General features: G+C 35.7%; 1 protein-coding gene across 2 annotated transcripts; it reads left to right on the top strand.

Annotated features, from left to right (window-relative positions):
* Positions 1-3,435: 3,435 nt before the first annotated feature.
* LOC130724286 (MMS19 nucleotide excision repair protein homolog) lies at positions 3,436-15,487 on the top strand. 2 transcript variants are annotated; one of them, XM_057575820.1, is made up of 20 exons: positions 3,436-3,618; positions 3,769-3,831; positions 3,930-3,984; positions 4,254-4,351; positions 5,817-5,963; positions 6,460-6,519; positions 6,962-7,150; positions 7,386-7,439; positions 8,146-8,232; positions 8,359-9,070; positions 10,773-11,146; positions 11,554-11,627; positions 11,849-11,951; positions 12,089-12,960; positions 13,205-13,280; positions 13,386-13,497; positions 13,959-14,035; positions 14,840-14,920; positions 15,085-15,164; positions 15,259-15,487. In XM_057575820.1, exons 1-20 carry the CDS (start codon positions 3,547-3,549, stop codon positions 15,290-15,292), a joined length of 3,420 nt encoding a protein of 1,139 aa, XP_057431803.1. In that variant the 5' UTR covers positions 3,436-3,546; the 3' UTR covers positions 15,293-15,487. The 2 variants fall into 2 exon arrangements, with proteins under 2 accessions (XP_057431803.1, XP_057432306.1); XM_057576323.1 differs by lacking the exons at positions 3,436-3,618; positions 3,769-3,831; positions 3,930-3,984 and having other exon boundaries at positions 5,821-5,963.
* Positions 15,488-15,545: the final 58 nt, after the last annotated feature.

A 15,545-nucleotide genomic window follows, 5' to 3' on the forward strand; every position in this document is an offset into this window, starting at 1 on the left:
AACTTTCAGTCAGTAGACCAATGAAAATGACTAAGTGTGTTTGTATTGCACGAGTGAAAAATAAGATGTCTTTGATACATACAGAAGACCCCCTTTTATAGTAGGTGAGTCTCCAACCCTAGCTCTCATTCCTAGTGCACAATCCATTGACTAAAACGGTCGGATCGCACTGATCAGGGTGGACTTCTTGATTTTCCCGTCGGTCATGATGTGATTGCGAGTCATCCGTGTTGTGATTGCGAGTCGTCCGTATTGTGATTGTGAGTCATCCGTAATTGAGGTTGTGAGTCATCCGTAATTGAGGGGGACCTGACTGTAGCATTGACTATGTCGTCATTCGCGGTTGAGTGAGTCTTTGGTCTGGTCAAAGCATCATGCTCGTGTTGCCCTACGGTATTTTTGGATGGATGTGCCTCTTGGAGTAACAATACCGGCTCGGTGTCAATGCTATGTCCACGCGGCCCATCCTTGAGACGACCCGGATGTGTCCCCTGAAATGGTCTGTCCAGCCTAATAATGGTGTCTCATCCGGTCCAAATCATGGAGCGGTTCAGCTTCAAAACCACTCCAGTTTTTGGACAAGTCACTAGCCTCCACGAGAACTAGCAAACATTGCCTCTTGACAACTATGCAGTGTGCAAAACTCAACTAACATATGCATATTCAGACCATCTCCAAGTCTTAATTATTTTAGCATATTCATCACCAGCTCAACAATTCAAATCATCTCCAATTTCACAAAACACACACTTACATGTTATCAATCACACAACTTGCAATCACAGTAACTTAACAACTTAACACATAACATCAATTCAGAAATAACATTGTGTAATGAACTATTAAACAGAAGTAAATTAAATATAATTCATATATAACAGGTTTTGCAACTATTATACAAAAACTGGATTCTTCCTAATTTTCCCCAAAAACTCGCCATCTCCTGCACCATCCCCCTCATGCGCGCACTACCGCGCGCACCACTACCTACATGCGCCACCTCCCTCGCGCGCAACCCTTGCCATGGCCGCACGCCACCGCGTCTTGTGCATCACCACGCGCGCGCATCAAATATTTTTTCAAAAACAACATTTGCACCTAAAATGACTCATTTTATTCAAAACGGTTATAAACTGTACAGCAACCTAGGCGAATTTTTAAATACCTCAAATACACTCACAAAAATTCAATATTTTTATCATGGTTCCCTATACACGTTTTGTAAATCCCTGTAAATTTTCAAGTCTAAATTCGAAGTAAAACATTCAGGAAAAATCTAACACTAACAACAGTTCGTGAGAAACGAGACAGCTTAACCTATCCTCACTAAAACGCATATAACTCGAGCTACAGACATCGGAATGACGTGAAACCAGCGGCAAAAGTTTTATAACAGAAAGGGATACAACTTTTATGAAGACTACTTCTTCAAATTTGGTCATTAACACAGCTCGAAATAGGGTTCAAGAGCTCGTAAATTTCTCGCGCGCAACCCGCGCATCATGCGCGCCTATCTTCTACCCCCAAAATTCATCTTAAAATCAAACCCTTACTATTTCAATTTGGGAATTTCTGCATCCTAGGTTTCCTAACTCATGCTTCCTATAATTACCCACTATCATACTAATTCATAGAACATGAATCCAAACCCTTACCTCTTGAAGATCAAATTCTACGTTTTCTTCTCTTTTCTCCCCTTCTCTCTTTCATGCTTCAATTCTTCTGCTCTGCTAACTCCTTCAATTCTCAAATTCTGATTTCTCTCTTTCTATTTCACTCCTAACCCTAAAATAGTCTTATAATGGGCCCCACTCACAACTACTCACTTAATTATCTAATAAAATCACTTAATCACCTTATTATATAATAAGATCTCATAATCACCTTATTATATAGTAAAATCACCTATTTATTCAAATCAATATATAACATAATAATAATTAAAATAAATTAATAAATATTCTACTAATCGAAAAATGGGGTGTTACATTTTAGGTTTTTGTTCTTTTTATACTTCAGCAGAGGCGACACTAGGGTTAGCTAGGCTGAAGAACATGATTGATCCACACCAATTCAAACGCAATCTTCCAAGATATGATTTGCGTAACAACAAAGTAAAAAATAGAAACAAATCCTCAATCATAGATTTATTCCAACAATAAAAAACCCGCAAACAACTCCCTTCAACCAGTTACTTGAACCTCAAGTAACAGTAAAACAAATCTTTAAATAGATTACAAAGGGACCCACTTTGCACGCCAGCCAGTGGATGGATGTCCTGGCTTCACAGAATCAGATGTCACGACATCTGCTTCGACATCAGGTTGTTTTTAACAAAATGCAAGACAATAAAGGAACAACATTTACAATACTGGTCTGTTGTTTGTCCGACTCATCCAGTATACAAAGTTTAAGACTCTTTCTTGAGCGTTCTCTAGAGAGAGCTACATATAACTGACCATGAGTGAAGACGAGCCTCAGAACGAAGAGTCCAACCTGAGATAGTGTTTGTCCTTAGCTTTTGTTTATGGTCATCGCAAAGCATACTGCAATTGGAAACTGACTTCTTCTGAATTTAATTGGACATTTGGAATCAGAAGGAACCAAGTTCATTCTTGAAATGTGCACTTTGTCATTAGCATTTGTTCCGGTGATAACAGTTGCACCAATAAACGTTCACCAAGTTCATCCACAATTGACATGGTTCCATTGCATAACCCTGTTGCTTGGTCTATATTTCTCAAAAGCATGATTGAAGTCTCAACTTTCAATAATAGTTTGCGGTTTAAGATTCCTGAACTTTTAGTGTCGTTAAAAAATTCGGTGGTAAACCACTCATCTCGGATTTGAGAATCTTCATCAGATCGCAACCTCTAGTGTAGGGGCCAATATTGCTCGATCTTGAAAGAATTGTGGATCTTTCATTTTGTGTGTAAGATCAGGATATGTATATTTAATCAATTCTATTGATGGGTCAGGACTTATTGGGAAGAACATATCTGGCGGAATTTGAACATCATACTCTTCTGCTTCGGAATCAGGATGATCGCCGTTTCCAATTTTAAGAATCTACATGAGTAAGGTCACATGACCACCCTAGTAAAGACCAAAACCAAGTAGTTTCTATAACAATAAGAACGAACTTCAAAACTTTGGTATAGGAATAGATCATTTTCATATTAAGCATATTATATTATAAAAGAGATTAATTTCTATACACTGACGGTGTAAAAAGCTTTACACTATTATTCAATCACAACCTTCCATTTTCCATTTTAGATATTATTAAATTCAAATTTAATTATGAGATAACAAAATTGAGGGATGTGATCGAATGATGATGTGACACTTATTTACACCGTCGGTGCATAGAAAATAATCTCATTATAAAAGGGACTAAAATCTTATTTTAAAAAAATCAGTTGGTTCTTACCTTCAAAAAGGGAAAACATTTTTCTTCTTCTTAAACCCTAAATACTTCACTCTGCTTCTCGTGCAATTGTTAAGTCTAAAACCCTCAGTTGGGTCTTCATTCATTCGTCGACGATGGCGGAAACGACTCAATTGACTCGCCACATTGAGGCCTACGTCGCATCTTCTTCTACTCCCACTCACCAGGTTCATTCCCTCACTCTATTCCTTCCTTTATGAACACTTCAATTTCCGAATCACTTGATGTTTGAACAACACAACAATTACTTCTTCTGTTACCCATGATTCTCTATTCGCTTTGCTTTACTTTGCTAATCATATGCTTATTCACTGCAGGCTTCTAGCTTAGACGCAATTGGGTATCTGGTAAATACCAATGCTTTAACTCTTGAAGCACTGGTACGTTTCACTTCACTTTCTCTGTTCTCTTTTCATGCGTTGTTGCTTAATTCGTAACATTGCTTGACTTGTCATGTTTTTGCTGTTTCAAATTTTAGGTTAGAGAGATGGAAATGTATTTGACCACATCAGATCACGTTGTTCGCTCAAGAGGTGTGTTTTCTTTGTTCATTTTGAAGGCATTTATTGCATATAACAACAGTCTTTTCGATTGAACTCTAGCTTAATTTGTTTGCTAAAATTCTGCCAAATAAAAGATTTTAGATATACTATGCGTGCATGTCTACAAACAGGCTTACATACATTCTCTACACATGCATATAGATACCATTTACAGGCATTTTTATGATTGGATGTGAATTTTAAAAGCATGATTAGTGAATGCCTGAATGTCTAAATGCCTGTTGGAAAAACTTCTTCAGGAATTCTTCTTCTAGCAGAGGTGCTTACTCGTATTGCATCGAAACCTCTTGGTAGTTCAACTATACATAGCTTGGCTGGGTTCTTCAATGAAAGACTGGTCAGTAGAAATATTTCTCCTGCTACATGACTTACTTTTCAGAGTTCTTGGTTGGGGAACTTTTTAAGTGTTTATTCTAGTCTGCTTCTGTCTATGGCTTTCTTATTCCCTATTCGTACCATTCCTTTCCATCTTTATTTTAATGTCATGGGGTCTGCACTCATAGTCCAAAGCTTGCTTGAATTGTGTTGATGTCATTGTGGAAATGGATATATTTGATGCTATCAAGCACCGGTTATCCCAAAGCTTAATCTATTGGGTGAAAACACATGAACAATTTTTATATTATATTTCTCACAAACCCCCTCATACAAGAGCCCCTGGGATTGAAATATGAACAATGCACATACCCACAAATATTGAGCTGAAATTCAGCCTTTTATTTAGAATAGTGGGAGTGACTAAAATCCAACTCTAAGTCACTTGGTCTGTAGCTTTGGTACCATGTCAAGAACCAAATATCCCAAAAGTTTAACTATTTGGTGAATATACATGGATGATTTTATATTTTATTTATCAGATGCTATGTTTATAAGCTTTATAATTACTTAGATTCTTTTTTCCAAACACAACGTATGAGACTGTGTGTTGTGAACTTGTGATACTAATCCTGAATCTAATTGTATTTCTTTGTTTCATTTATTGATTTGTGAGAACATAGAATATCCAATTCATTACATCATAGTAGTCAATAGCGGCAAATAGCGGCGCTATAGCGGCGTAGCGGAGCGGAGCGGCTCCCTGCCGCTATTGAGATGAAATAGCGGCCAACTTCACAATAGCGGTCGTAGCGGCGCGAATAGCGGCCAAAATAGCGGCAGATCGCGGCCAATAGCGGGAAATAGCGGCGCTATATGAACGAAGGAGAAAATGACTCAAGCCCCTTCGTTTTAAATTGTTGGGGAACCTTTTTATGGGCATGTTAGGACTTCTCAGGGCCATTATAGGTCAAAATTGATAGAATTAAGCTTCATTCTTCATTCAGATTTGCAAATTCGACTTCTTTACCTTGCTTTTGAGAAGTTATTAGTTGTGTGTTATTGTTCAAGACTCATGATTTTTATTTCTATTATGAATGTTATGAATTTTAGGCAATATTTGACATTGTTTGCTATTTATATGTATATAGTATTAAACTATTAATGATATAAAATTACATAAAAAAATTCAGAATAGCGGCCATCCCGCTATGCGCTATCACGCTATCCCACTTTTGGGGCCGGCCGCTACGCGCCGCTATCCGGGATTGACTACTATGCATTACATCAAGCCTGTTAGTTTTTTAATTATCTCGAGTTTTAATATCATATGAAATTCTTATGCTTGGGCCTTAAGCATTGCTTGTTGAACAACATCATTTTGCATATTCACTTTATGGAAGTGCTATGGATGTGCAATTGGTGATATATAGTTTTGTCAAGATATTTTCTAATAACATAAGTTATAAAATATTATTTATAATCAGGCAGATTGGAGAGCAGTACGAGGTGCACTTGTGGGTTGCTTGGCACTGTTAAGGAGAAAAAGTGTTGTTGATAGTGATGCCAAAGCCATTGCTCAATCTATTTTGCAATACTTGCAAGTTCAATCTTTAGGGCAGTATGACAGGAAGGTAAATTGTTCCGAAAGCCAACAAATTTATGCTTCCGCTGTATAAAGTAGAAAAGGATTTGAATTCTCTAAGGTGAGAGGTGCATTTTAGAGGGTAAAGTGCAGATTTATAACCATTGATTGAAAGGTCAAGGGCTGAAAGTTTAACAACGTAATAGTTCGTTGTATATGTGCATGTGTTTTATTACAATCTTAACTGTTGTTTTTTTAATCAATGGTTATCTTTGCACTTTATCACCTAAAATGTACCCCTTCACTTCAGAGGATTCAAATTTGAAGTACAATTATCCCAAATATGAAAAGGCATTTCTTTGGGTGAAAGAAAATTTCTGGAAAAGAACAATTATAAGTAATTCTTAACTGATCAATCTGACGGTTGTTCCTTTATGGTTAATAATACTTTTATTGAGGTCTTTCGTAATACTGCCCTTTTTTTACTGAATGTAAGCTATATTTGCTAACATCTCACCTATACTTTCTTTGTTTCAATACTGCAGCTATGTTTTGAACTGCTTCATTGCCTGCTAGAACTCTACTCTGATGCGGTTGCTCCCCTGGTAGTTCTAGCTTCCCTAGACTTCTCTATAGTAATTAACAAAGCAAAATAGATAACGAATTTCACGAGTTATGTTTTATGATATATGTTATTTCTTAGAAATTAGAGTATATCTTTCTTCTCTTGCATAAATTGGGGTATAGAATTGGAATTTACTCTAATTTAATGCTTTTTAATTACAAACAAATGTTATTATGGATAGTAAACTACAAGAGCAGAGAATAAGATATCCAACTGAAATGAATGAGAAAATAATGGCCAATATACAACTTTATGTAGTCCTAAAGATGCATTATTCTGTCATCTATGTAAACCAGTTTTTGCTCATTATTATAAAAGATAATTTATCATTCAAATCTGCTGCTGATACCTCTCTCGGTTACACTGATTGGTTCATATTTTGTTACAATCTTCTAATTCATTGCTTCTTGACTCTCTTGTAGGGGGAGGACCTTATTTATGGAATTTGTGAAGCCATTGATACTGAAAAGGATCCGGAATGCTTAATGCTTGCTTTTCATATTGTTGAGTCTTTGGCACAATTATATCCTGAACCATCTGGTCTACTTGGAAGCTTTGCTACAGATATTTTTGCTATTTTAGAAGCTTACTTTCCCATTCACTTTACACATGTAAGATTAATCTTTGATATGTCTTTCTCTATTGAACAGATATATTTTTCAAAACCTTACTTTCCCATTTATTCATACTGATTGCTATACATCAGTTCAACATGTATGTTTCAAACACTTAAGAATTTGGTTGCTATGAATGTACGACTGTACGTAGACCTGTTTTATGAAACTTTCTCTGTAAATATCAATTATCACGTAGTGGTACTTATTTGTAATATGTGTTTTTTACCAGCCAAACAGTGGGGATATTCATATTCAAAGAGATGACCTGTCAAGGGCTCTGATGGTATGTGGAACTTTCATTCAGAGCTTATGGTTATTTTCTTTTAGTTGTAATTTTTTATGACAAATTAAAATGGATTTAAGATTTTTGTATTATTTTTATTTATAAATTTGATGATAATTATGTTAATTTATGTTCTATTTAGGATATTTATTATATTTTTAGGATAGTGATATCTTTCCTTTTTTGTAGGAAGTTTAATTAGATAAGATGTATCATTTGATAGGGTATTATATTTAGAAATTTTAGTTTTTATTAACATTATGTATCTAATTAGGATTTTTCTATAATTTTTGTTTATTTTGGATTTTATTATCTTTTGTAAGTACTCTTCAAGTCCATTCTGTAATGGAGCTTGATGATTGAGAAAAGTACACAAATTTCTTTCAAAGAGTACTTGAATTTGAGTCGGTGGAGTACTTTGCTCTAGGACGAGCACCCCACACCTGTGGGTCCCTTATTTTTTCATGGGAGTACCCTGCCAAGAGGAGTACACTCTATTCATTTTCCGGGCTCTATCATCTTGCTTCATTTAATGATATCTGGGCTTATTGTTAATTTCTCATCCATTAATGAAGGAGCGTCTATGATATTTCTCAAATGCAATTGATATTGGATACAGTATTGTATATTATGCTTGTAATATCTGGCGAGGATATGTTTTCAGTTTTGTTTCATGATATTAGCTAATTAATCTTCTTTCATGCAGTCTGCATTCTCTTCTACACCTCTTTTTGAACCATTTGTCATTCCTCTGCTTCTTGAGAAACTTTCTTCTTCACTACATTCAGCAAAGGTTGGTATTAAATTATTAATAGAATATCCTTCTATCTTTAATGTTAAATATCTGAAAAATCACATTTATACTTTTTGTTGAACTTAACCATTTAGTTTTCTTTCTGTTGTTTTGCTATGCATTCAGATTGATTCCTTAAAATATCTTAGAGAGTGCTCGTCTAAGTATGGAGCTGAGAGAATATCAAAATATGCTAAGGCTATTTGGTCTTCATTAAAAGACACCCTATATACTTATTTGGGGGAGCCAGATTTCTCTTTTACTCAAGCACCTGCCGGTGGTATTGGCTTCCCAAAGAGTGATATTGCAATAGAAGCTATGTCTCTTCTTCAGCAGCTTATTGTGCAAAATAGCAGTTTGTTAGTTAGCTTGATAATTGATGATCAGGATGTCAACATGATTTTCAACACCATTGCCTCTTATGATGTATACGATGCTATTCCTGAGCAAGAAAAGAAAAAACTACATGCTATTGGTCGTATTCTCTATATTACTGCAAAGACTTCCATTACTTCCTGCAATGCCGTGTTTCAAAGTCTTTTTTCCCAAATGATGGACAATTCTGGATTTTCTGTTAGTAATATTGATAGCTCGCTGAATGTTGATAGTATTCCCTCACAGAAAGTTAAGCTTGGCTTCCTTTATCTCTGCATCGAACTGCTTTCTGGATGCAATGAGTTAATTGTGTCTGAGGTACCAGCACTGCAGTATAATTCCAAGTCTGAGACATGTTGCGTGATACTTCATAGTTTTTCAGCTCCATTATTTAATGCCTTTGGTTCAGTCTTGGCAGTAAGGGCTGATAGATGCCCTCTTGGTCCAGATATATACATTGGAGGTGATTGGTCTTTTTCTATTTGGGTATTAACATTTTTATCTAAATACTCAGTCTTTGTTTCTTTTCCAGAATTTCAATCATGTTTTGTTCAATGGTACTTAGACATATTTTGGGGTGTGTTTGTTTATTTTGATAAACGATGAAAACCTTTTTAGTAAGAAGGGGAAGAAGGCAAGTTGTTGGGGAAGATAGCTTGTGTCTCAGAGAACAGAGAACAAAACAACAAGGCTAGTGGCTAATGCGCAGTGCAGCTTTTCAATCTGCATATTAGTAATAAAAACACCCTCAAAATGACCTTGAGTTGAGGACCAAAGAGAAGCCATAAAGACAAATCATATAAAAACAAATTTTGGTCAAAGAGACCATTTTTAATAACAGACATTTCTCTCCAACCAAATAATTGTAAAAATTGTAGACAGACATAAAATTAAACCCTTTATTTGCCATTCACCAAAAAAGAAACCCTTCTTTTTCTCTCAGAAGTCAAAAAGCGCAATTTATCATGAGAGAATACTCCAAGGTGAAAGGACTAACCCCGTGTTCTCCAAGAACCCCTAACAGGTTATTCCATAAAAAAGTAGCTACTTTACTTTACAAAATTAAGTGGGGGTCCACATTCGAAGGTAGAGGTAATATCTTTGACTTCAAGGAGAGTGCTAGCAACACTCTCTTTGACACTCATTCTAACACTCTCTTTGATTGGTTAAAATCCATGTAGGTCCCACCAAATTGGAAGTCGGGGCCATATAATTTAGTGGGCTCTACATGTAATTTAACCAATCGAAGAGAGAGTGTTGCTAGTATGTCTCCATCTTTGATTCTGCAACATGTAAGATTTTTTTTGTTTTGGATCAAGGGATCTCTTTACAAAAACACTTGACCTTAGCGGGGATTTTGGATTACCGTATGGGTTTGTCAAGGAAAAGTCTGGTAGATAGAGAGTATGTGTTAAGTATTGGAGAAAGAATCATGTGAAAACACACCAAAATAATCCTATGTTTCTCCTATTTGGAGTGAAGAAGAGATGAGTATGATCAAGGGGAAGCAGAAGTTACTTTCACATGTAAAGAACTCATGGCATATTTGTTATTTGACCATAATTACACCCCGTGGATTGAGTTTATGCAGCTCTACTTTCCTTGTGTTCCTTGTTCAAAGAGTACGCTTAGATAAATCATTCTTCCTTTGGCTGGAGAGAACCATGTGTACTGTGTAGTGTCTCCGATTATTATGCAATGCAGATTTCACTTGTTTCTATCCATGGGGATTTATAATTTGTCATTGCCTGACCATATTAATAATTACCAGTTAATCATTTCACATAATTCGTAGTTGCTGTGTAGTACTACTTTTGTTATACAGCAGTCAGAATGAATAAGTTGTCTAAATAGTCACCACATACTTTGATCAATTAATTTTGATGCCCAATTCTTATTACTTAGTTTTGGTATATGTCAGCTTGCTGGTTCCAGAGCGAACGGCTAAGCTAAAACTGTCCTGCTGCATTTCTGTAATCTGATTAGGTTTAAATGATTAGTCAGAATTCAAAACAAGTTTATTCAAATCTTTCTTGAGCGCTGGAGATTTATGTTTGTGTTAAATGCATGACAATAAAAGATTTACACTTTACAGCCGCTGCCTTGTGAATTTATTATATCTTTGCATAGCTGATTCCTTTTTTTCTTTTCTTACTGATGTACAGTGAAAGGTTTGCAGATATTGGCTATGTTTCAGATAGATATTTTTCCAATACCAATATCAATATTTGAGAAGATTTTGGGGAAATTCATGTCAATTATCATGGAGGGTTTAAACAGAACAGTATTATGGGAAGCAGCGTTGAAAGCATTATTTCATATTGGCTCGTTTGTTCAAAAGTTTCATGATTCTGAGAAAGCTATGAGCTACAGGCGTTTAGTTGTAGAAAAAATGGTGGAATTACTGTCGTTGGATGATGTTACTCTGCCTTTTTCACTCAAAGTGGAAGCATTATCTGATATAGGCATGACAGGCATGAAATATATGCTAACAATTCTACAAGGGTTGGGAGGAGCTGTATTTGCCAATCTATCCGAGGTTTGTATGTATATATAACTCAAATATTCTATGTGCTGTATTCAAGGCATCATGTAATATGTTATTTTACTTTTAGAAAGTTCTTGAGTTTATTCTGCCGTTGGTTAATATTAGAGTATAGGAATAGAACTAGGTAATTACTTGGTTATTTTGTAAATAAACTGTTAGATTTTTAATTCAGATTGTTAGGCGAGCTGGCATAGTTAGTTATGCCCAGCACACGTGCAACAGTCAGGAGAGGTTAGGTGTTACACTGCTCTTCAAATCTGTTAAGAGTCGTTAAGGTTCAGAGCTGTTAGAGTCAGTTAAAAGTTGTTACACATTTTTGTGTGCTTTTTATCCTTATAATAAATAATGAGTTTACTTTTTTGGATATAATTGTAACTTTGTGCCTTTTGTTCATCTAGGTATGTAGAAATGTAAGGTCTTCTGAAATTGCTATTCAGCTTTTGGAATGCTATTCTTGCAAGTTGCTTCCATGGTATTCCGCTCTTCAGGACTTATATAATATATTCACTTTGCTGTGACTATTTGAAATTTCTTCACTAAGATATGAAAATTGCCTATTTTTTTTTCTATTAGCTATTTCCTTTTATCAACTGTTGTTCTCAATGTAGCCCTATTCTCTATGTTCCAGGATTAGGGAGGATTTGCACCTGACAAGTTTTTCTGTGTCTGATATTTTGAATTGAATATGGGCAGGATTCATGAAAATGGAGGTTCAGAAGAGTTTGTAGTGCAATTTGTTTCGGACATTTGGAGCCAAGCAGGAAATTATGTGGATTTGCGTGCCCCATTTGAGAAGGTTTGATATAACTGTGACCATGTGTTAATCTTCGTTAGTTATTTTATTAACATAGTTAAAATCCATCTTGTCTATTATACATTCAAGGCAATCAACGTTCCAAGTAGTAATGGTGATTTTTCCTGCTTGTTCTTCAGGGTCGTCTTTATGCAATAATGAAAGTTATGAAAATATCTGTAGGCAGTTGCTCTGTGGAGAGTCAAAACATTATACTTCAAAAAGCTTACAGCATAATATCATCACACACTAACTTTCAGTTCAATGAAGTCGGAAGATCACCCCTCACTCCTGAAAAATATGACATATCTCCTAGAGATGAAGGAATGCTTTCATTATTTGCATCAGTAACTATTGCAGTTTCCCCCAAAACACATATTCCAAATATAAGAGGAGTTCTGCGTTTATTTATAATAGCCCTCCTCAAGGGTGTTGTTCCAGTTGCACAGGCCTTGGGTTCTATGATTAACAAATTCATTTCAAAAGCCAACGATGCAGAGAACTTTAATGATCTTACCTTGGAAGAAGCTCTGGATGTTATATTCAGCACAAAAATATGGGTTTCTAGTACTGATGTGTTGCAGGGATGTAATGGAACAAATAATGGGAGTGAAATGGTTCTTACTGATTTGTGCCTGGGCATTGCAAATGATAGATTACTTCAAACCAATGCCATTTGTGGGCTCTCATGGATTGGAAAAGGTCTGCTTCTGCGTGGTCATGAAAAGATTAAAGACATCACTATGATTTTTATTGAGTGCTTGATATCAGGAACAAAGAGTGCCTTGCCTTTGACCAAAGATTCCCTTGAAAATACTGAAGAGCAGAAATGGGATCCTTTGATAATGAAATGTTCTGCTGATGCTTTTCATGTTCTTGTGAGTGATTCTGATGACTGTTTGAACAGAAAATTTCATGCCATAATACGGCCTCTATATAAGCAGCGGTTTTTCTCTTCAATTATGCCTATCTTTCAGCAATTGATCACAAAATCTCTTTCTTCATTTTCCAGGTAAATGTACTGTTTCCTTTGTCTCTTAGAGGTGAAACTATTTTTTCTCCCAGTGGCATTTATGAGTAGCTTATTTTTTATTATGTTGATGCCTATTCAACTGGACTCGTGTCCCAGATCCCGCTATACATACAAACAATGCATTATTGCCAAAATGCCAATAAATTGTTCAACTTGGAGTTTTTCTCTGTGCCATCTCCCTTACGCCCACAAATGTCTAAACTGTTGTTTTCTACAATGTCAGATCTTTCTTGTATCGAGCCTATGCACATATCATCTCTGATACTCCGCAGATTGTTATAGTGAGTGAAGCTAAAAAGGTTAGTTTGAGAAATTTAAAGTATCAGCAAATACATATATTTGTCACACTAGTATTTCTTGATCAACTACTTTTATTAATGTAAGTTTCCTTGCAAATTATGCAGCTCATACCAGTTCTGCTGAATTGCTTGTCCATGTTGACAGATGATATCCAAGATAAAGATATCTTGTATGGTCTGTTGCTAGTCTTATCTGGGATATTGACTGAGAAAAATGGTAATTGCAATTGTTGTTGTATTTAACTTAATGTTTCTTGTCAGAACTTCTAGGGTCAAGATATGGGTCAATAACTCGGTGCGAATTTCATGTTCTCCTATAGTGATTTGATTTATTTCCCTTTTGTTTCTCTTAATGATTTCGTTGTGGGAAAGAATTTGGATCATTCGAAGGATCAATTTCAATATTAATACGAATTTTCACAAAGATCTTGATCATTAGCCACCGTACCTGTGGCTAGATTGTGGTGCAATATCTGGTATTGCAAATAGCCAAATACTGATGATTCGTTCCTTGCTGATGTGCTTGGTACTTTTATATAGCTTCAACTTTTGTTTTCACATCGTATTACCATGTTTGTCACAATTCTGTAGTGATGGTGACAATGATGTTATAATCTTTGGCAAGTAGAAAGAACGGCCATGAATGCTGTCTTAAATAAATTATGTTCATGCATGCAGGGCAAGAAGCTGTCACTGAGAATGCACATATTATCATCAATTGTCTGATTAAACTGGTGGACTACCCTCATAAGACGGTATCAGAATTTTCCTTCCATGTTATTTACTGCTGAAATCTTCTGACTCAAGTTTTGTCCTAAGGCGACTGCATTGCCTGTTATGCGTGCCAGTTTGAGTGATTGAGATATGTTTGCAGTTCTGGACCACATTAGGGGGCCAGAAGAAGATGCCTAAACACCTTTTCCCAATTTTTTTTTTCTGTGGTGATAGATACACTCGGTGTATAGAACTGAAATGCACTAGAGTCCCTAACTAAAAATATGCCACATTTGAAAAGGAATACACATGTCACCAGTGTTATTACACTATAGGTGTCCAAATGTCTGCAATCTTGACTAGCTATCTCAACCCTTCACCTTGAGAACAAGGTGAATGTTCAAGGGAAGAGTATTGATAGATAACCACAGTTAGTTGGTTGTTTACTTGATTAGTTGTTTTTAGTTAGTTTGAGAATAAGTTAGAGGGTGAGAGGAAATATTATAAATAAGAGAAAGTTAGAGAGCATTAGGCATCTTTTGGGGACCATTTTGTAGTTGGGAATATGAGAGTCCAGGTTCTCTCGAATAACCTGGGGGGTACTTGGATAACATCAGTGTTTTCTTTCTTCTTCTTTCGCTTGTTTCTGTCATGTTTCATTGATTGTTCAAAAGAAGTCTCAGTTCAAAGACAAGCTACATCAGAAAAACTTTCAACCTATAGTTCTTAACTAATTCAATACTATGCACAAGATTTCTGCCAAAAACCATCACTTTGTTGACATTTTGTTGTCTAAACTGATCAAAATCAGCAATGATGTTGATGGTGGATTTCTTCTTGTGCAGCTTGTTCGAGAGACAGCTGTTCAATGTCTTGTTGCCTTGTCTGTGCTGCCCCATGTACGCATCTATCCTATGAGAACACAGGTTTGTCAACCTTTTAGCTTGGAAGGATTATTATTAGCTTTTTGACAATAATATCTTTGGTCTTCCTATTGATGATCTTTTTTTCTCTTCGAATTTTAATTTTTTGGGAACATGGGTGTGAAATGTCTTTTTGTTATTCATACTATTTATGTTGGTCTTATCAGGTTCTACGAGCAATATCAAAGTGTCTTGATGATAGAAAGAGAGCTGTTCGCCTTGAAGCTGTCAAATGTCAGCAAGCATGGTCAGTACTTTAGTTTTTTTGTCTTTCAGGAATTTGTACAATTTTATAAGGTGCTAACTATGATATTTTCATCTTTTGCTGGACTATTTGATAGGGCATCAACTGCATCCACAAGTCTTCGTTTCTGAAGTTCAAATTATAGCCAGCTTCCCTTGCTACTGGAAATGCTTGAGCAATGTTTTGTAAAATGAGACTAGTGTGATACTCATGCGATGCTCGGCATATATGACTAACAGTAAAAAATAGATGTCATATTTATTAAAATATTGTAGCTCAAAATGAAATTCCTTAAACACATAAAAGTATAATATTTAATTCTCTAATCCTCGCATTACATATTTTCAATATCAAATTATTATACTTTAATATATGTACTCAGCT

This window comes from Lotus japonicus, chromosome 1, assembly GCF_012489685.1.
Source record: "Lotus japonicus ecotype B-129 chromosome 1, LjGifu_v1.2".
Taxonomy (NCBI): Eukaryota; Viridiplantae; Streptophyta; class Magnoliopsida; order Fabales; family Fabaceae; genus Lotus; species Lotus japonicus.

Coding starts and splice junctions, on each gene's coding strand:
- LOC130724286 (XM_057575820.1), top strand. CDS start 3,547: ATGGCGGAAACGACTCAATTGACTCGCCACATTGAGGCCTACGTCGCA. Junction 9,071..10,772: donor TCCAGATATATACATTGGAG/GTGATTGGTCTT, acceptor ACTGATGTACAG/TGAAAGGTTTGCAGATATTG. Junction 15,165..15,258: donor GTCAAATGTCAGCAAGCATG/GTCAGTACTTTA, acceptor ACTATTTGATAG/GGCATCAACTGCATCCACAA.